The sequence below is a fragment of the Phasianus colchicus genome, chromosome 2 (genome assembly GCF_987193195.1).
Source record: "Phasianus colchicus chromosome 2, bPhaCol1.hap1.1, whole genome shotgun sequence".
NCBI lineage: Eukaryota > Metazoa > Chordata > Aves > Galliformes > Phasianidae > Phasianus > Phasianus colchicus.
The window spans coordinates 5572611-5594193 of NC_143437.1; the positions used below are offsets into that span (position 1 = coordinate 5572611).

Below are 21583 nucleotides of genomic sequence, written 5' to 3' on the forward strand. Positions count from 1 at the left end.
TGTCTCTTTTTACTCCTTTCAATATTTTACTTATATACAAGAGTGGAAGACTTTCTTTCCTATGTACTACTAGATGATAAACAGTATTTATCATTTTCCAATTTATTTTTGGACAGTGCAGCATATCGCTTTTTTGTTTTCCTTTCTCTTCTCCATGATGTTTGGAAGAACTCTTTAACAGAAATAATGTATAATGCTATATATTGGGTAATAATTTACTGTATGCGATGTTGTGGCACTGAAAGGCTTCCTGTCCCCTTCTATTTTCATTTCTCTCTGGAATAAGAACATTAAACTCTCACTTTGCAGGAGTAGGTAATACTGCATATGAAAAAGCATCGTCTTTCATGACAAATTGTGACTGTTGTTCTGTCAAAAGCCAAATTCTGGTTTGCTTAGTTGAACTGAGCAGCACTTAGAAGTCTCAGCCAGTCACTTGCTGAGAGAAGGTGCTGTTCCACGTGAATGATGCTGTGCTGATCCTGCACGGAGGGCTTGGTTCCAACATCCTTGAGCTACGTAGAGGCAGTATGGATGTCAGCACGTCACTCTAATTGGCAGCTGGGTTGCTTGTTCTCTCTGTAAATTTTCTTGTCTCTGTTGTTCTGGTCAAAAGAACATTTCTAAAGTAGAGAAGATGATAGCATGAACTGTTGGGCATTCAGATGAGAAAAATACAGGATAGGCAGATCTAGAACCTAATCAAAAAAGTGGTTTCAGCTTTAGGATGAGAGTAAATCAGCCGTTCCAGCACTGACCAGTGTGCAGTGCATAGCATCAGCTTCATGTACCAGTTCATTACCCCGTGTTTTATTCAGAATGCGTATCACTGTAAATTGCCCGGTGTAGGCTGTGAGCTGGAGACAGTGCAGTCATAATGGCTTTTCAATTGATGCAGTTTTATGGCTTCAGAACATTCATCATTTTCTCATGCCTTTAATTACCATGAGATAGTTATATTTGTGTCCATAATAGGTGCTGAACATTATGCCGCTGTTAGATTTTTAACCATTCTCTTTGTTGTAGCTAGCAAGCGTGATACAGCAGACTGTTATGGGTCCAGGATGTTGGTTTGTTTTTTTAAACCAAGTGCCATTAGGAACCTTACTGTGCAAGGCCAGCAATGTTTTGAGCTGTGTTTGCCATCTGATTGTAGTCCTCTGTTTTTTTCTGTTAGTGTTGCTGAACAGGCATTGATTAATTAAGGGAAAATAATTCTTATTAGTTTTAGAAAAATAAAGCCTACCTCCCAGAATGTGAAGGGAAGGCGAAATTGCTGCATTTTCCATAGAAATAAATATATGGCAAAAAAACTGTAATGCTTCTCAGATGTTTATCAGTAGCTGGTCTGTGTGTTAGTAATCTCTTATTTTGTTGTGGACTTCCTAAGTTATAATTTAGTAGTTTTCAAAATATTAATGATTTGCTGATGTATAGTAAGCTCATCTTACGTAGGAAGATGTTAGAGTTGAAGTTCGCTTCTAATCAAAGCTGTCAGCCATGATGTAGATAACGAGGGTGCATATTGGCAATGCTTCTCATTCCTAATGAGGCTTTTGGTTTGTAGAACCTTATAGCAGTCTCCCAGTTGTGTGGCCTGATTAATGAGTTGTCACCATTTTATTGAATATAGGTAATCAGAAGCAGCAATTGAATTCATCATATTTGGCAGCCAAGAAATGGAGAATGTACAACAACTGACAAATTGAATGTTCAAGAATCTCTAGCTGTTTAATTTATGTACACACCAGGTTTTATTAACTCCCTATGTATATTTTCAGTTCATGTTTTCCAAAGCTACGCGAGAGTACAGGACACAAAAATATTTAACTGCTCCATTACTGAATTTCTGAAATAATTCCAGCCTGTTCTGAATTGTCTCATTAAGAGCAGTCAGGGATGTTCCAGTTGTGGAATTTCAATCATTTGATGTTAAAGAATTAACTTCCTCAGCCTTTTTTAAGTTGTTTTGTGTTATTAATGTTTCTTCTCCTGGCAGTTGACCTTTCTGAGTTTCCCATGCTGATTACACGGTATTTATGCTGACCTTAACCCAGCTGAACCTTTTCTAAAAAGGAATAGATAGAAATGTTTTTATGCCAATAAAACGTGGACTTGTAGTTGATAAACACTATGCTTAAATTAGATATGATTTTAAGAAATTATCTACTTCAAAAAAATTACTTTGGATTATGAATTAATTTCACCTAATAGACCAATTTTCACCAAGTTTTGTGGCATCCTCGTTAGGAGGAGGTCACCTTGATATTTGCACTTAGAATATATTTTGGCTCTGGCTCCACGTGTTGTCATTCTTGGTGTCTTAAATGTTCTTACCTCCACAATTTTTTAATCTGCTTATTTTTATTACTTGTTTTTATGACTCTTACTGTCAACATATTTCATTAGTTTTCTACTTATTAAGCAAAATGGTTCTGCCTGATTTTCGCGTGTAGTCTTAATTTTGTAACTTTTAATGTATGATCCCTGCTATTTAGATTACTTGGTATTTATTGCTTGTTTCTGTCACCGCCTACTGAATATATTAATGTCTGTGAATCTCTAAATGGTGATGCTCCTCTCTTCCCCCAGAATCTTAAGTCTGATGATAAAACTGTCTTCCTCTTCCTTCACAACAAATCTAAATATCCACTTAATAAACACTAGGAGGTAATCTCGTGCTTCAATCCAATCCTGAATCCTGTCTATGATTTGCAGTGCTTAAGACAGTGCAATGCTTAAGACATTAATATGCATCACACTCAGAATTATTGAAAAGATGCTTTGCTTTACTAAGTAATGAAATAGGTAGTCCAACCTAAGCGCTATCTGCTGCTCCCAGTGAGTGGTGTGCATGGCATGAAACCCTTTGGGGGCTTTGAGGTGCTGAGTTCATGCCTTCCGTTCCACTGCTTCCCTTGTCCTGTCCAGTGCCAGGAGTGGTGGAGAATGTTCACTCTGACATCTCAGCCAGCGGACCCAAACGTGGAGTAACTTCTGGGGGACAGGGGTGAGCTGCTTTCTTTGTTTCTGTCCTTCACCTTCTCCTCTCTCTTGCCTCTTTTCCTCCATTCATTCAATGAATTTTCAGAAGTACCTCAATCCTTCTCAATTATCAATTATTTTCAGTGTATACCTAGTGGTACTGTCTCAGTCCTTTACATATCTGGAATATAAGAAAGGTGTATATGGAATTTGATGGGAAGGGATAGACAATATCAAAATTTCAGCAGAGGCCCCAGAAGCTCACATTTCCTTCTTTCACTGTGGCCGCATTCTTGCACAGTAGCTTTCTAACCAATTTTGAAACTGTTTGCATAAGCTTGTCTAACTGCTGTCCATAGCACTTTTTTTTTCCTTCCTGCTCTTTCAGTCTGTGTAGATAAATTTTACCCCAATTTTTTATAGGAGAGGAGGTTTCTAAATTTCTAGAATACTTCTGAGTTCAATACCAAGTGCTGCATATAAGGTATTTGATAAGTATAGTGCTGGTACTGTTTATTTTACTTTGTCCTTAACTAATTCAGAAAGGGACTGTATATTTGTTTGCTTTTTGAAATAACTTTTAGTAGTAACATTCAGACTTGCAGTGGCATAAGCCTACAAACATTCCACATAATATTCTTTTCCTGTCTCCAGGACGTAGCACCAGGTTATGCAAGATTATTCTGCAAAGCTCATACACAAATATGTGAAACTGAACTGAACGCTGGTATTGAGCCCACTGGTCTCGTCTCTTCAGTACTGCTTTGTTCTGTTTGTGGAGGTCCTTTGTTTAGCAATTGATTTGTAAAAATCAACACTGTTTGTTGTATCATGACAGTCCTATTAGTTTTGTAAATCTGACTAGAATTGCTCCCTCTTTCAGTACCTTTTTGAACAATTTCTTACTCAGATCTCACATGTCTCACCCTAATGCTTTCACTTTTCCTTCTGTGCCTTTTTTATTGGTTTCTTTCTGCATTTTACTACGACGACATTTTGCAGTCCTTCAGATGGCAGGCTTTCAAACTGAGTGCTTTGGCAAACATGGAGCTGCTGGGCGCCATTTTGTTCTTTCCGAAGCCCGCCTTGCCAGTGTGTTGCTGAGGGGCTCAGAACTGGCGGGAAGCAGCCTGGGGCTCCCAGCTCCCTCACAGGGCCCCCAGCCATCCTGCTGCAGCACCTCGATGCCCACACAGTGGCCCAGCAGTGCTGCAAAGTTCCATTTTCCTTTAGATACCGTCCTCAGCGTCTCATCTGTTATCACTGACTGCCAGTGAAGACTGGTAAAAAACTTTCTCCGCGTCCATTGTTACCCTTTCTCTCTTCTCATTTATCAGATGGGGTATATGCTCATTCTGACCAATGTACCTCTAGAACTCCTTGTTATTTTTCACATCCCTCACCAAGTTAAGCTCCATCTGTGCCTTGACTTTCCTGATCCCATCTCTGCATGTCCAGAGAGCGCCCCTGTATTCTTCCCAGGCAACACGTCCTTGTTCCCACTGTACATGTCCCTCTTTTCCCTCAGCCCTTGCCCAGCCATGCCTGTTGCCTGCCCTTTTGACTCCATTTCTGCACTGACTATGCCATGGAGATCTTATTTAACTGCATAGAGCTGTGGTGGGGAGAGACCCTTTCCTCAGGTGAAAGGACCCACCATTTCCAGCTGACTCAGGGGACGCGTCCAGCCCTAATTGAGTCACTGATCACTGATGGTGTTAACAACCATGAAATTAAAAAAGTAAAATTTACTAGGGCTGGTTTTAGACCGTAGCTGAAAGCCCTGCTCTATCCACAGCCATAGGAATGACTGTGCTATGGAGGGTGGTGACTGCAGATGGGAGATTTTCACATGGCTAATTTGGTGAAATAATCTAGGCCCAACCTTAAATACTACAGCGGTATTTCTTGTGGTCTGGAGAAGCGCAGCTGTTCTGTTAATACAATCTATCTAGAATGGAATTTTATATAGAGAGAGGACCTTTTGATCTGATTAAATATTTAAAAAATCCACAAAGTCACACTACCTAAAGCAACTCAGTAAGTTTGACTGTGATGCTTATGCTGTTTCAGTCATATTAGGTACCTTTTCCCCCTATTTTGTTTTGTTGCTTAACAATCAACAACATTTCTCCACCCAGTAAGTTTATGTGCTTTTCCATATACCTGCACTGATCTATCTGGGATTTCATATTTCTGAGAGGATTAATTGTGTTTGTGATGCAAAGTGTGGATATCTGCCTTGAAAGCATCATTTTCCCGAGGTGCACTGTGGGTCATCTCACGCTGAGCGTGTACACTAACTAAATTTAATAAAGTGCTGGAATAAACCATCACTCCTGCTGCCTCATGGCCGCATTTACAAGGAAATGGAGGTGGGAGGGCAATTTTCACTTAGGGGCTCAGGTTGAGGCTGCCTGTTTTTTTAAGTGAAGGTCTTCTAATCTCACTTGTCTGACAGGTGCTAAGAAATTTACATTTAAATTGTTCAGATCAGCATCTTATTTGTACTGGGTTGTCAGACAAAAGAAATCTTAGTCTTCCATATCTATCCCTGCTCGATCTAACCAACCATAGCATAGGCTCCTTCTTTTCTAATATGGGTATTGTTTCTGACTAAAGTAATTCATTTGCATCAGCCTTTCTCTTTCTCCTATATCAGTTTGAATATTGTTCAAAATGACACAGAAAATGTTCTATTTTTCTTGAAGAATGACCTCTTGCAAAATGAGATCAGTTTACTCTGAAGTCAAGCACGCCAATGCTAGTCTAGCCGGAAGCAATGGCAGTTGCTAAACTCTTCTAAGCACTAGGAATTTCCATTGCCTTCCAAAGCAACACAGATTTGCTTGTATAATGTTAAAAAAAAAAAAATAGAAATCATCACACTGACAACTTGTCAGAATACATGCTGATAATACTATTTAAAACAAGTGTTAATAATACGTAAAGTTCATATCAAGCCTAAATTGGATTTGAATCCATGCTATTGGCAGTGCCGTTAACTAGTTATCTAATTTCCTTTTTGACTGAAGTATGCACGAGTCAGAAAATGCGTAATTGTGAGTGAAATGCAAATGAGAGATATTAGCAAATAACCTATTTAAAAAAAGAAATCAAAAAACAACACAAAGCTTGTTTGACAATTAAGTCTGTTGATTTAAAATTATGAAATTAATGAGATCCAGGATATCTTGTTGGTCAACTTGCGTTGTTGGGTTTAAAAGGCAGCTGATGATAGAGGCTGACTGTCAGCCAAGAGAAGTGTTGCAGTAAGGGGTGCTAACTTAGGTATATGTAATTGAATTAGCATGTGAGAGAATGAGACCTTAAAAACAGACAGGAGGTCAGAGAGTCAGTGTTTTCCAAGATAAGATGATATTTTTATGTTTTTCCCTTTAGTTGTTGGTTCCATGCTCTTTAGCACATGAGCACTTGTTTGTCAGTTTTCCCATGAATCTGATTTCCAAAAGTCACTAATTAATTGTCTTTTTGCGCATCTTTTTGTGATTTGAGGAAACGAAACAATAAGAAAACATTTTCACTGTAGCATCTGGGGAAGTGTAAAGTAGTTGCTGGCTATTCCCACATACTTTTCATTCACTTTACCAAGGGTATAGCATGAAGTGAAGGTGTTGTATTGGCTGGTTGCTAATACATAACAGCAGCATAAAGTAGTTTGTGCTTTCTATAGGTTAAGATATATTTTTTCACGTGGAGCTCATCTCTAACCGACCAAATAGCCTCTACAGAAATGATGCAGCATCTATGCAAGGAGAAAAAAGGCTTCCTTTAAAAAAACGGATGCAAAGTACGTTAGTGTAATGACTCTCAAGTCAGGCATCCTGCACAAATACTTGTTTTAGCAGCGTTTATGTAGTGGATGTTATAGTAGTATGAAGTGCCTTAATGCTCATTGAGAAAGAGTAGCTATTAAGCATCAAATAAAAAACACAGCCATCTCTGCTCCTCTAAAATGTACTGACATCTTTGAACTCCAGATTATCTGGAAATATGTCAGTTTTGAGCTGCTGTAGATTTCCTGAGTACAATAGCTGATGGTCTGTGTGACCCTATAGTATGATTTATCGCTGCCTGAGGCAAGAGCAGGGAAAAATCCACACTGTGAATAATATGCACAAACCAAGAATCAATAATGTATTTGTTAAAAAAGAGTAAACTAAGTAGGTAAAATAAGCCTCACACAGTGACTTGCTTTTTCACCCAACCTGCCCTGTAAATTTTTTTCATATAAGTCTTATGGGGGAAAAAGATAAAAGAACATCTTTGTTTCCTTTTGCTCCAAAAGGAGCTGAGTATATGTAGTTTCAGCTGATTTTCTTTATGTGCTCTTAGGAAATCTTTGATTTCCCTTGGAGAGGAGATAAGAACTGTGCTTCAGTAGAAATAATGTCAGATTGTTTTGTTTGTTCTTGTACGTGTATGGCTCTCACTAAGTACTCTGTTGGTTTTAGATAATCCAGCCAGGTCTTTGGGTTGCGTCTGTCAGAGCAATTGAATGTGGTGGAAGTGATTCAAAGGATAGAGATGGGCTGACAGTGCTGGCTGTTTTCTTTGTGGGAGTGCATATTCTTGTCCATTGCCTATGTATGCTCTACTCCTCTGAAAAAGTTTCTCAGACTTTAGATATTGTCATCTCTTTTCATTTTACTGTAGTAGCTTGTCTTCTCTTATATACACACATATATATGTGTGTGTCCCCAAATCCTTGTACTTCAACTCCTGTCATATTATGCTGCTTATTTTCAGTCAAAATACTCAGAGCTCCAGCAGAGCTGACAGCCCTGAAATTCTCTCCCAAACCCAATCCTCCTTTTGAAAACTGAACCCCATCTCGCAACCAGAGCTGCTGTGCTCTCTTCCTCTTCATTCATCCCATCTTGCTGCACCTGAGTGCACTTCCCTCATTGCCATCAGTTCCCACTGCCTGCACAAAGATCCTCTCAGCGAGGAAAAAGAGCCTCTCACAGCAATTTCTCTCTTCTCCCCTGGCCTAGCCTACAGGCAGGCAGCAGCATTAGTAGACATCAGGGACCTCCAGCATTGTGAAGCACATTGAGGATGTCTCATCTGCAGATGAGCCTTCAGTAAGAGTCTGCAATCAATTGCAAGATGCATTCCCAACAGGGAACATAGCTTTGTGAGGTCCAGGGCTGCATCTCATTCCTACTGCTGACCAGCAGATCTCTGGAAGCAAAGGCTTCCCTTCATGCTTAGGGAAATTCATGTCAAGGAAGTTCCTGGGGTATTGTCAGCAAAGGTTAAGCATCACTGCATTGGACCACATACACACCATTTTTTCAGAAAAACAAGAAGCTGCAAACGAGAGGCGGTGCTGACTTTTTAAACTCTTTCAAGGTATTTCGGGAAGGTAGCATTTGTTCTTCACACTTTGCTTCAGGCATTTTTATTCTAATCAGTAGGTAGAAAAAAAATGTTTGACCGTGCTGGAATTGAAACTACAATAAAGCCAATATCCCATTGCTGTTCAATTCAGTGTATGATGGCAGATTTCACAGCTGACTAGTGTGTTGCACTTTGTTTCAAATTACTTTTGCTGGATTATGTTACCACCCACAAAAAAACCCAACTTGCTCCATATGAATAAGTAGAAGATGAAATACTCTGCATTAAGGAGTTCATGTGCATTTAGAAACCTCTTTCAATTAACATTTCTCTGTGCAACACTCGTTTCTGGAATAGTAATTCTAGATATGGTGCAGGGAGTGTGTTAAGAGGAAGGATGTACTTGAACTCCTGAACAGCTGTATACATATGCCTAAATGGCTATGCAATTTGCACAAACATTGAATTTACACCCTCGTAGGTAAGATTTGATAATTGCCTAAGTACCTCTGCAAGTACATCTTTCACTTGCTTTTGCATTATATATACTTTCTCATACCATGTTAGGAGGCTTATTGCCGGAGTGGAGAGATCTTTTCCCTTTCAGCACCATGCCATCTTTCTGCAGTTCCCCTATTACATTCAGCTTGAAGCCTTAATGTTCCACATGAGCATTTTAAAATATTCTGATAGACAGAACAGCTCCATCACATAACACAGTAAACAGCACAGCTCTGAAGCAGTTAGCTTCCCAGAATGTCTCTGAGTATTGCTTGCTACATTTTTTCAGAAGACACTTAGAGAACCAACCCGTCTATCTGCAATGTTGTTGCCCTGCAAGCACTCTCCCTATATAAGCTGGAAAAAGAATGAAACCAAAATCTTGGCTTTTAATAAAAATACACAGACGGCTGCAGAAAAGTGCAGTTCTTGCAAATACGCAGCTCTCCTGCAGGATCCAGATATAATGTCTCTTGCAGTAACGTGGCTCTCAGTACTCATAGAGAAGCTCCTCCTTTTATTTTCTTTCCCACCGATGCTGACAAATGTCAGAAAGTTGAGTAAACCTAAAATCTAGCTTTTTCTTTACTGAAATCCTAGGATTTGTTAATGAAAAGTCTTTATCTGTTCAGTTGACCTACATAATTATAGTTTACTTCTATATTCAGCCGATACTTTTATCACCATTATATGACAAATGTTCTCCCGATGATATCAATGTAGTAGAGTGTGAAATGAAGCATGGTGTGATAACGTGTGTTTCAGAGAACTAGCAGATGGCCTGCATTTTTCTTGCACCAATTTCCTGTAAGGGACCTCTTCATTGGCAGCCTTATCCCAAGTCCAGGTTTGCATTTGTACAGAGGAGCAGCTGAACTGCAGATGTGGAAGGTGGATTGCCACGTCGACAGGACAAGACCACTGTTGGTGAGCACAGTGATGAGCATGCATGGGTCTGTCATTGCTGACAAGATGAGGCAGAGCCAGCCCAGCTGGAGCCCATGCATCTCAGCCTGCAGCTTGCCTTGGTTTTGTTGACTTGCATGGTGTTTGTCCCCTTCTGCCAGCCCTCGCCTAAACCAGGGCTTGGTTTAGATAACCTGCAGAGCTCCCTACCAACCCCTGTGGCTCTATGAACCAGGGATCACTGAGTTACCCTGTGCCATTCCAGGGCCCTCTGTCATTTCAGTACTCTACCTACTTTGTGTCACTGTAGTGTAGCAGAGGCATTCTGTTCCTTCTATTTGTTGCTATATGCATATTTTGGGATCCTTTACTAACCTTCCTCTACCAGCTGCCTTGTTATCAAGTCAGTGGTTGAATGCAATTGGCAGTGATTCTTCAGGAACTGTATTTATTTTCCTGTTGCTGCGGAATTTATTCAGTTGAGGGAAATGAGAAAGCATGCTCCTTGCTCAAGAGGAACTGAGAGACATTTCTTCAGAAGAATGCTTTTTTAATGCATTTTGAAAATGTCTCATTTTCCTTTTTAATTTTATTTACATGCCAGTTACTTACTGTAGCACAGTTTAAAATGGATACAGCAAGTCCGTGCGGCTCTGTTTCTGGGAGTAACTGGGGTAAACAAAAGTTACTGTATTTTCACAATACTTAGTTTCATTGCCTTTCTGAGACTTAATTTTTGAGCAGACAGAAAATAATAAGGTTGTCTTCGGCTGAATGAGTTCAGTAAGGCAAAGTAGGTTATTTAGAAGATTCACAGCTCTCCTCTTTAGCCTTCAGCGCAGCCAATCGAAATTAGGGCTGCAGCTGATTTTCAGGTTAAGTGTGTCCACAAAAATGATAAAGCTAGCAGCTTATCAGCTTGTTTTTTTCAATCATCACATGACTGTGGTTGTTAAAGTAAAAAAAGAAGAAAAGCCCAATAGCAGCAGCAAAGTTCTTGGTAGGATACTACCGTCTGTGCTTCCGGAAGGGCCAGATTTACCATGGTAATGGGAATCAGCTCAGCACGAGTGAATTCATTTTGACTACTATAATACGTCTTTGACAAGATGATTATATGGGTTTGGTTGCAAGATTATACTCCTGCTAGTTTCACAACTGAAGGACAAGTGAACGCATTGAGTAACCCTACCTCAGGCGTGCTGGGCTGTGCATCTCATTTGTTCCCTTTTATTGTCATACATTGATGAGGTTGAAGTGTTATGATTACTGTGTTGTCAATAGCAAGTCTTAACCCACATGACCATAATGAAGCTCATTTGCTCACATGTCTACTCTGATTCAGAAGGCATTTTTAGCCCTGATAGCAATATTGGATTTCAGACCATATATTGGATGAATGCTCGGTGCTTTTTTCTCTTTTTAACAAACCTGGTGAGAGTTTATTTTCCACGCCATCTAGTGCACACAGAACAGCAAATACTGGCTGTGTGGTGCACATACCCTGTCATACTGACTGCAGAGGGGGTCTTCTATACATTTCCACAGTGTCAAAATGTGACCGTGGAGCTTCTATGAGAAGAACATTATTAAACATCATTGGCAAATACAGAAACTGAAGAATGCTAGTTACTCCATTTTGACAGTTGTGTTGACTGAACAATGGGAGTTGGGTTTGATTTTAGAGCAGTCTTGTACAGCAGTATGTCCCTGATATGTGCACAAACATCCCAGTGTAGATATTTTCTGAGAAAGTATGGGAAACTCTGAAATGAGCATTTGTGCTGAAATGTGTTTGTTTTTTCATGACTTGCTTCAAAACGAAACCATTAAAACTGGCAAATAAGTATATTAAGATTGTGATGAGCTGTTCTCAAACCGCAGAGAAGGGAGCAGACGGAAATGAATAAAAACCTTTGTAGCATTTAGACTGTGCCAACAAAAAAAAGACCTTTTTTTCCTTTCTTTTTTAATTTAGGATGAGCTGATGTACTGAAAACATCTCAGTTAAACTGACAGACTCTAACACTGACCCCTGTGGCTACTGAAGTGTTTTTCTGGATTGACGTTTGCTTGTTAGCGTTATAACCTAACAGCTATAATCCGTTATCATCATCTTCAGCTATATCATATTAGGGGTTCATTATTTAGTACTTAGGTTTTCTTAATGGACTTTTCATGGGGAGGCAGCATTACCTGTCTGTGAGCTGGACATTTTTAATAACATGTAGCAGTGAATTGAGGACAGTAAAAGAGACAGATAAAGCTCCCAGCACCTCCGTACAGTCTGAGTCCCTTAAATAGATTTCTATTAATTTTATCTCACAGAATTCATGTTATGCTGCTATTCATTGAAGAACGTGTAGTATACATTTTCCAAATACTACACAGACAAATTAGGCATGCAGTAATAGACATTCACAACGGTGTGAATGTTTCTCCGCTAAATCCCCTCAGCACAAAAGGCTGGGTGTTTGTCCTGTGTGTCAAAAAGCAGGGAATTCATTGCATATTTTTTGAATGTTAATAAAACAGGGGGACTTGAATGTTCTCAGCAGTTGTTTTCAAGGGAATAAATAGAAATAGAAGGGGAACTTCAGCTTGCGTCTCCACGCTTGCTGTCTTCTTCAGTCCCTCTCCACACTTTGTTTCTCTAGAAGAGCACAATTATTTAATATCTAATGTGTTGAAACAGTTCTGTAAAATTTTATCACCCCTTCTCTGGGAAGTTATGACCATGAGAGCCTGCATAACATCCCGTTTGTTTCACCACTATTTCTCAGGTCAGCGTGATAATTTCCAGGACTAAGGTGATAAAGTCCTGGAAGCAGGTGCAGAAGCTCGTAAGTCAGAAGATCTTTTAAAGCTTTCATAGACTGTCTCCGTGGCTAATGTCTGCCCAAGGACACATGAGAAGCATCAGAGTTCATTTGGAACTTGTTTTTGTTGTTGCTTTGTTGTTTATTTGTTGGCAGTTTGGAGGTATAACCGTGAAACAGAGAGTGAAAGTAGGGGAATAGACATCTCTTAGCAACATGCAAAGAGGAGGAAAGGAAATTCCTAAGCTTGGCTGTAATTAGAGTGATGCTGATAGCCAAGGTCAGTGTTGAGAGCTAGCAGTCACTTTTCTGTATGTATGTATGGCTGTCCTGTCTGGGCTGACTTCACACGTCACAGAGATGACTTCAGCTGTGAAGCAACTGGGCAAAACCATGAGAGTTTTCCTCCAGGATTCCAAGTAATTTTTAGACATTTTGCAATAGCAAGTCAGCACGAGCAGTAATGAAGAAGCCTGTTCTTTAAGAGAGGGTTCCTGAACTGAGAGGGGCACAAGTGGCAGTGACTGCTTACTTCAGTGTTTGCCACGGTTGGAAGATTGAAAATTGATCCTGATAACAGATGATGATGAGCTGTGGTTAATGGGCATTGCAGCGGTGTTACCCCATTCTGAAGAGCTTTTCAGGAGCAAAGACAACCTGTCATGTTCTGGTGACATAGCAGGATCTGTTGCCAAAATGTAAGCTTTGCCACTGCAGAATGTAGGAAGTACAGCCTGTGTTGGAGACCTGTGTGCGTTGGTAAGTAGATGCTTCACCTCACACCTATCACGGACATACAGCCTACCAACCCCCCTTTTTCTATAACCAAACAAACCCAGTGAAGTCCTTCAGAGGCTCTGCTTGTCTGCACCTTACAGATAATGCTCCTTTGCCTTTTTGTGCCCCTGTCCTTTTCAGTATTCCAGAGGAGCACTCACTGCAGTAACATGGGCCAGTGTCACTCTTATTACTTTACCTGTTTTATCTTTTGTGAAATTGAGCCTTTAGCCAGAATTGTCTGAGCTGCTGCTCCAGGAGTCAGTTAACTGTGAGGCTCCTTGAGCTTATTTCTCTCCAGTAATTTGATTCCCACGTGCTCACTGAGATTGCTTTTTTGCTGAAAGCGAAGTGGGGAGGGCTGTGTGTGTGTATGGGAGCGGGCCAGAAATGTTGTGGCAGACAAATGCAGCTCAGAAATAAATAAATAACAATACAAAAACAGGCTTAAAAAGAGCCCATCTCACTTTATCTCCCTTTAGCCCAGTCCTACAAAACCAAATATTTTTCTGTTAGAGAATCAGAGAGACAGGGCTTTTTGTGCTGGTGCACGGTGTGGAACAGGAGGCCAAATTCCGTCTCGTTCTGCATAAAGCCAAAAAGATAATCCTTTTATTTAAATTTACCAGAAATTTGTATGAAGCACTAAGTAGATTTTTTTGTTTGTTTGTTTAATAGTAGTTGTCATCATAAACGGTTTCTGTAGATTTTAAGTTATTTTCTGAAATTGTACACAAGGTTCAAAGCTTTTTATTTCTATTGCTGATCTACTGTATTTTATTTATTTTACGTCTGCAGTTACTTAAGAGGAATTGAACACCAGTCTTGCAGATAAGCTTCTATTTAAGATTGGTTAGTATGGCAGCAGTTTCCTAAATAATGCACAATGTATTGAGAGAGCAATAATTCTATAAAGTTGTTAGCGTGTTCTTACAGTTTTGGGCAAATACCATACTGAAGGTGAATAGAAAAACAAGCCTGAAAAGTGAATCTTGCTGGAGGGAGGATTGTTCTGAAAATGAACCATTCAGAGCATAAACAATGGTTTATTAGTTGTCTGAAATCTGCTTTTCTCTCTCTCCATGGTCTTCCTTTTATGTTTAGGCAACCCTACCAAACTCTTGGTGCAGAATTTCTGTATTATAAAGTCGTGGTTTCTTAGATAGGATGTTACTAATTCAAATGGACTGTCTGCTTAGAGGTCTGTTACTTTACATGACCTAAATACGTTGTTCTGGTGGCCGACAGGCTGGCCATGAGCCAGCAGCGTGCCCTTGTGCCCAAGAAAGCCAGTGTTACCCTGTGGTGCATTACAAAGGGTGATGCCAGCAGATCAAGGGAGGTGATCCTCCCCTTCTGCTCTGCCCTGGTGAGGCAGCACCTGGAGCACTATGTCCAGTTCTGGGCTCAAACAGCTCAAAACAGACAGGGATCTCCTAGAAGGAGTGCAGCAGTGGGCCACAAAAATGATAAAGGGCCTGGAGCATCTCCCTTGTGAGGAAAGGCTGAGAGACCTGGGGCTGTGCACCCTGGGGAAATGAAGACTTAAAGGAGATCTGATGAATGTTTATCAATTTCTAAAGGGAGATGGGATTCTAAATGGATGAGGCCAAGCTCTTCTCAGTGGTGTGTAGCAAATAGGACAAGGAGTAATGACCTAAAACTTGAACACAAGAAGTTCCATACAAGCGTGCAGAACTTCTTTACTGGAAGGGTGACAGAGCATGCAACAGGCTGCCCAGAGAGGTGGTGGACTCTCCTTCTGTGGAGATACTCAAGGCCCATCTGGATGCCTACCTGTGTGACCTGTTGTAGGGAACTGCCTTAAAAGGATGTCTGGACTCAGTGATCTCTTGAGTCCCTTCATACTCCTGCAATTCTGTGATTTTGCGATACTGTGAAATAAAACCATTGCATCATTCATTAGTCTGTGTCTTTGGTCACATGCCTTGATGATAGCAGCATTATTATTAAATGGCATGGGAGTTTGTGTTCTCAGCAATGGTGGACGTATCCACAGTAATAGTTGTAGGATTTTGGCTAATTTTTCCTCTTGGACCTGGAAAAAAAGAAACACGTCTATGTTTTATATGAAGAAACATACAGAAAGGAGGTGAACTCAAACAGCGGCTATTCTACCCAGCTTGTTGGGTAGCTGTCATTTGTCTCTTGAAAATAATGCCGATGAAAAAATCCTTGCAAATCCAGTTCAGTTATGGGGAGTAATGCTGGTGGCATGACTCAAGGAGGGCAGAGAGATTTTGTTTGTTTTTCAGTCTAGCACTGCGTAAGTTCTGAAAAGAGTTAAAAACATAGGTTTTGGTGGCTAACAAGCCACGTCAAAAAGCCGGGTGCATCTACTGCTTTTTGCAGTGTCTGTACTTCAGCTTATGGCGTGAGGGTGATGTATGATGTAAAAAATGCTGTATGCATGCATCTGTGTGCCAGATTTCATGCCTGTTTCTGTCTAGCCCCTTTGCTTGCTTGTACGCAGTGCCTGCAGCTCCACCTCTTCAAAGGCTGTTCTATTAATCTAACCTACTGAGGGCTATTCATACAGCTTATGGGTTTTTATATTTAAATCCTCACAGAAATGATTTGCTGCCCTCAAGTTAGGATTTTAAAGGAAAATTAAATTAAGGCTGCCTAAGTAATGAAAGCATCTTTAGATATGATAGATAGAGACCATCAAAGCAAAAAGTCTGCATCCCTGGAAAGATTTCTGATATTGTTTACTGCTGGGGGGAGTTGCTATTGCTAGTATATCATGCAATATCAGGCCTTAAATTTGTGTGCTTATGCTTCATGAATTCTTTAATTTCCAAAGTTGTTTGTTATGTTTTTGGTCATAAATTAAGAGATTTATATGTCAAGCATTTTTATCCTTATGAGACCTATGGCACTGGGATCATAGTGTTGTATAGCTTTGCTGACAGACGGATTAAAGAAAGAACTTGAGCCATGAGATGTAAGCCCAGCATTTGTTACTGTGATGTATGTTGTATTGTTGCCTGCCTAGTATGACACATGTATAACTCTCTGTTGTTTCTAGAGCTGCTGAGTTTTCCTAACCAGAGCTAAAAACAAACAGTCAAATAAAAAACACTAATAGAAAATCACTGGTCCTATTTTCAATTTGTTTACCTTGAAAAAGAATAAATAATGTCACCTAAAACCTTTAAAAACAATCTTTAAAATAAAACGGTGACCAAAAGTAATCCCAAACCTAGACCAAAGAAGGTGGGAACAGAATCCATTTTCTTATAGGTGGAGAAAAATGTCTACCTTCAATTTATTTCTCATTTCTTCTGTCTTCAGGTTTTCCAAATGAGCCTGCTGCTGATATTGCCCTTACGACTACTAAGGAATGGTTAAGCAAGAATCACAATGAGGTATGGAATAAAATGTAAATTTCCCAATTTTTTTTTTTTTTTAAAGATTATGGACTTTGATATTTAAACTGTGGAAAGAGTAAACATCAGCTGAATGTTTAGTCTGAAACATATGAAATCAGGCTGAGACAACATGGCAGGGCAAAGACTGTTATATTTAAAATCTACACTGGAGTTGAAGGGAAATACCTTTGTTTGAAACCACACTCTGCGTTTCCTGTGCATTGTACTCTTTCCTGGCAAAGTAAAAGTCTATTCTCTTTCTGAGCTGGTTCTGAGCGTCAGAGTTTTCATCTAATAATGAGGAGAGTCTTGGAAAGGAAATGTATGTAATGGTTGTCAGTGGAAACAGTCACCAAAGGTCACTGGTGCTCAGGGGTCACTTTACAGAACCTATGATAGCATTTTCTATTTTTATGAATTTTTGGTTTGCTTATGGTTAAGTGTTCATTTTCCCTAGAACTCGCAGTAAACATGTGATACAAGAGTGATTTTCTAACAGCACCAGCCTTCTTTCAATGACAACGTGATGGTTATTATTTTTATAAGACAAAATGCTTTCAACAGCGTGATCTCCAGATCTTCCTTTTCTAGTTTTTGTCTTTCTCTGGTTTTTGTTCTTAGCAGTCTGATAGTTCCTAGTACTGAATTGGAGAAATGCGACAAAGAAGCAAAGAAATGACAGACCAAATAAAATAAACATGATGTCTTGAACTGAAGAAATGCCTGCTTCCTGTTAATGACAGCCTGCAGATCTCAGACAGCTCAAGTTGTTCAGTGTTTTTGTCTGAAAATATTTAACAAAGGAGAAGAAATAGATACAGGGAGTAATTAGTAGTATATTTCCTTTATCTGTGTATTTTGCAGAGTATTTTACTGCTAAGAGATTCTGATAATTGACAGGAGGAATTTAGTAGCTTTATGGTTTGGTGGGATTTTTTTGTTGTTGTTGTTTTTTTTTGTTTTGTTTTACATAACTGAGAGGAAACACTATGTTGAGATTTGAATGGTAAACTGAGATTTTTCAAACCTGAATGCCAAAAGGTACACCAAGAAATGCTCTGTCAGTGTATCTTTGTGGTTCCAAGTGAACACTTGGCATTTTCCATGACTTAAATATTTGAGCAGTGGAGCAGATCTGGATGGATAGACTTTAACGCTTTCCTTTACAATATTATATACAATTTAGTTGCATTTTTACCATGTAATTTAAAAATGGACTGAAACTATTCTCCTTACTCCAGAACTAAGTTCTTCTATTTCAAAAACTGAATATGTGTTATATAAGCACTCCTTAATTACTTTTTTCTTAGTGTTATTACAAGAAACTTGGCTTCGTTTGGTAGAATGCCTATCACATGTATAGAAGCTTTCTTGATGAAAGCTCTTTTCTAGAGTATTCTGCTCTGTGATTCAGCCATTGCTTCTCAGCTGTATGATGACTTTGCCTTTTAGTGTAGACTTTGAGTCTTCCCTTTTTCTATTTCTACCTTGACTTGGCCCGGAAACCCACATATGCACTACATGTTCCCCCTTTCTTTTCATCAGTGTGCTGCTTCCACAGTTTTCTGGTTCCCTTCGTAGACTTCAGGTGAGTTCCTCCCTTGGTTGTCAGGCAGCTTCATCTCTGTCTTGGAAGCAGACTTAAGGCTCATAGAACATAGCGATTGAAATGATGATGATTGGTGCTGTAAGCACTTCTTGCAAGTCAGACATAAAATTCCATTGCATCTGTGGCCCACACAGATTAATGTAAACTATGAGCTCTGAATAAGCACGATTTCTCCTTTCTCACTGTATTATATTCCTTTCTGTTTCCTTAGTTTTCTTGGCTGTCTACCTTCAAACATCCTTACTTACTCCCCACAAACTCAAATTTCATCTGAGTTCTTTTTAAAGAAATAGCTAGACTTTATGATGTTTGTACAGTGAAAAGAGCCGTTGTTTTTACATTTCAGAAGTAGATCAGCAGCAAAATTAAAATATTTAGCAGTTGTACAGAGGACAGCAGTATCTCATGCGGTGAAGGCAATCTTTGGGGAGCATGCAGTTGTTGGGTCACTGTTTAATGTCTGTAACAAGGTGGGTATAATTTGTCCGGATTAAGTGAATTGACATAGCGTAACACTAAGTTGTGAATCAGATCCATTGCCTTGGGTTTGCTTTGGGGCATTGGGTATTATTCATCACCCAAATGTTCCACCCAAATAGCTCATTGTACAGCAGCTGCACTGACAGGGACTACTTACATCTCAACGATAGAGCCTACTCTTACTGTATAGACCTCCCTATGCGTTTTTGTCATAAAGACAGAGCAGCTCCCTCTATTCCCACTGGATATTTAAATTCACTTGTTCTAGGCTAGGAGCAAAACCTTTAACAATTTGCCATGAGGTCATCTTTTCAGAAGGCTGCCCGTATTTCACTGCTGTAATCTCTGGCCAGAACCGCTCCCCTGGCAGTGGCTGTGCTGTCAGAACAGGTCAGTCTGTCCTGCTAACAGCCTCGCCTGAGCAGGAGTCCGCATTTGGCTGTGCTGGATTTCAGTGAATCAGCTTCTTCCTTTCATTCCTTCCTGAGGAATCTTTAACTGAAAAATCTTGTCCGTGTTCTACTCCTTTAGTCCCAAGGATTTTTGGCTGCCGCTTTTTGTCTTGCTAATATCTTGTACTGCTTGTCCTACCCAAAACCTCCATCTCTGCATGTAGAATGTGAATTGGATGGATTCGTGAAGTTTTACTGCAAGGCAGAGACCAAAATGAGAGTGTACTCACTAGAAGATGTACCTACCCCCACAACACACCTGACAACATCACGTAGGTAAAGGAGATGGAAACCTGACAAAATACTGCAGTCTTTTGTTGCACTGTATGGCAGTAATGTCTTATCTGCCTTCCTGCATCCCAGGAAACCGTGGCAAATCTGTGAAATATGAGGCAATATTGTTGCTTTCTCCTCTTTACCTTCATGTAGGACTTTCTCTGCTTTGATGCTGTAATGAGGATTTCACCCAATCTGATATTAATTCAAAATATAAATAGATCAGTGGCTATGTTCCTCAGTCTGCCTGAGGCCCTGAAAATCTAACCTAAATGACTCCATTCTTGCGAGCTGTGTTAGAGTCCTACGAAGTTCTCTGCCGTAGTATTTACAAGAGAAGTGATTTGCATTTAATGAAAGGTTTTCTCTTCCAAGTCCATTGTTGTGCTTGACCCCTCAGGTGCTTGCATAAAAACTTATTAGCATGCTTAACTTCGACGTGGCTCGGATGAATGCCTCATTACCATGCAAATGAAGTTAGCTCCTGTCTGAGGTTAATTGTTACAAAGCTAGGGAGAGAGGGATCCATTGTAATGGACTGAACGCCAACCAGCAGCCAGGCAGGGCAGCAGCCATGGCAGCCAGACGGCCTCAAACTTAACTACACCAAGTCCGCTAGGGAAAACAACAGGATTGGAAGTAATGGTTGGTTCTTAGTTGTTTGTAACACGCAGCACTGCTCTGGTCTTGAAATGCAACTCTAAGTCAAACTAATTTCTGGCCGTGTTTTACACTAAGGTCTGCTGACTTGCAGCCAGAGGGCAAATCTAGTTTAGAAGCTGGTAAATGGTGTTATACTGTAAGCATAGAAATCCCTGGGAGCAGGCTCAAAGAATGGCAACAGTCAGCAGTACCAGGTTAATTTACTGCAGACCACCTCGGCTATCTCCTTAGCAAACTGCATTTTCACATTTCACAAAGTGCTCTAAAGGTTTAATAGAATTCTTCAGAGCACAAAATAGAATTGATTCCTATCCTTTAGGAAATTATACACCGGGATTCATTTAAAAAATGCACATTAAGCTCTTTGAACAATTTTGTGCGTTTCTTTTTGGGATGATTTGGCAAGGATGGAGGTAACTGCCACTTGACTTCCCCCAGTGTATCACAGAGGAAATGTGACACTCTTAAATACTTGACCTTACATTTTTCGGAGTGGTGTGGGGTTGTGCTTGTGTTTTTCATGGCAGATATCTTTGAATATTTGCAATGTAAGGTATTGTTATTTTCCAGTGCTTTAGAATCACGCTGTGAGTCTCAAAAGGGTGAAAAATAAAAAATGCTCAGTGTGCCTTACCTTATGTCACTGACATGAAAAGCCTCAGGACCTTTTCACTGCTCAAGAAAAAACTTTAATTTAACAGCACATTTAGCTCGAAGTATTGTTCTTTCTCTTGCACAATATCTCACAACATTTATTATGCGCCTCAGTAGAACAACAACCAGGAAAGTGTGATTGCACTATGTGTTCCATTGAAATAACTGATGCAGATTAAGAGCACATAGATGGAAAATAAATCAGCACGTTCCTGAATCCTTTTCATTAGAGTCACTATTGAAAAGAGACTTTTTCTTACTTTGCCTGAAGTACATGAGATACGAGATTCAAGTCTATGTGTTTTAGCAAGTAGTTACACGTTATTTTACTGTCCTTTCTACCCCCTCCTTCCCCAAAAGAAAGGAGGGAGAAAATGTACATTACAGCATAACGCAGTGAGATTAAAAAGTAAAAATCAAAAAATAGCGGAACAGTTTTCAGTGACATAGGCAGGACCACAAATGCTGTGTTCCTCAGGACCAACATTTTCAGGAGGAAACACCTGGTTTCTCAAGTTAGGCTCACCAGAATATAGACGCCCTGCACCTGTGCTTTATTTTGGACTGTGCTTCATCCAAATCACAGCGGTATTTTCCACTGCTGAGACAGTCAAAGTGGGATTACCTTTCCTGTGCTCTGATTCCCATATGTGTGAGCACTTGGCTTTGCCTTGCGGGCAAGCACTGCAGTATGAGACC

General features: G+C 39.9%; 1 protein-coding gene across 8 annotated transcripts in view; it reads left to right on the forward strand.

The window, feature by feature from the left end:
- The window catches only part of MACROD2 (mono-ADP ribosylhydrolase 2), an 836889-nt gene that overhangs the window by 564198 nt on the left and 251108 nt on the right, over positions 1-21583 (forward strand). For all 8 annotated transcript variants that reach the window (XM_090134637.1, XM_090134639.1, XM_090134638.1 and 5 more), the window contains one exon: positions 16674-16747. In XM_090134637.1, coding sequence (XP_089990763.1) covers positions 16674-16747 — 74 coding nt within the window. The remainder of the gene's footprint in view (positions 1-16673; positions 16748-21583) is intronic.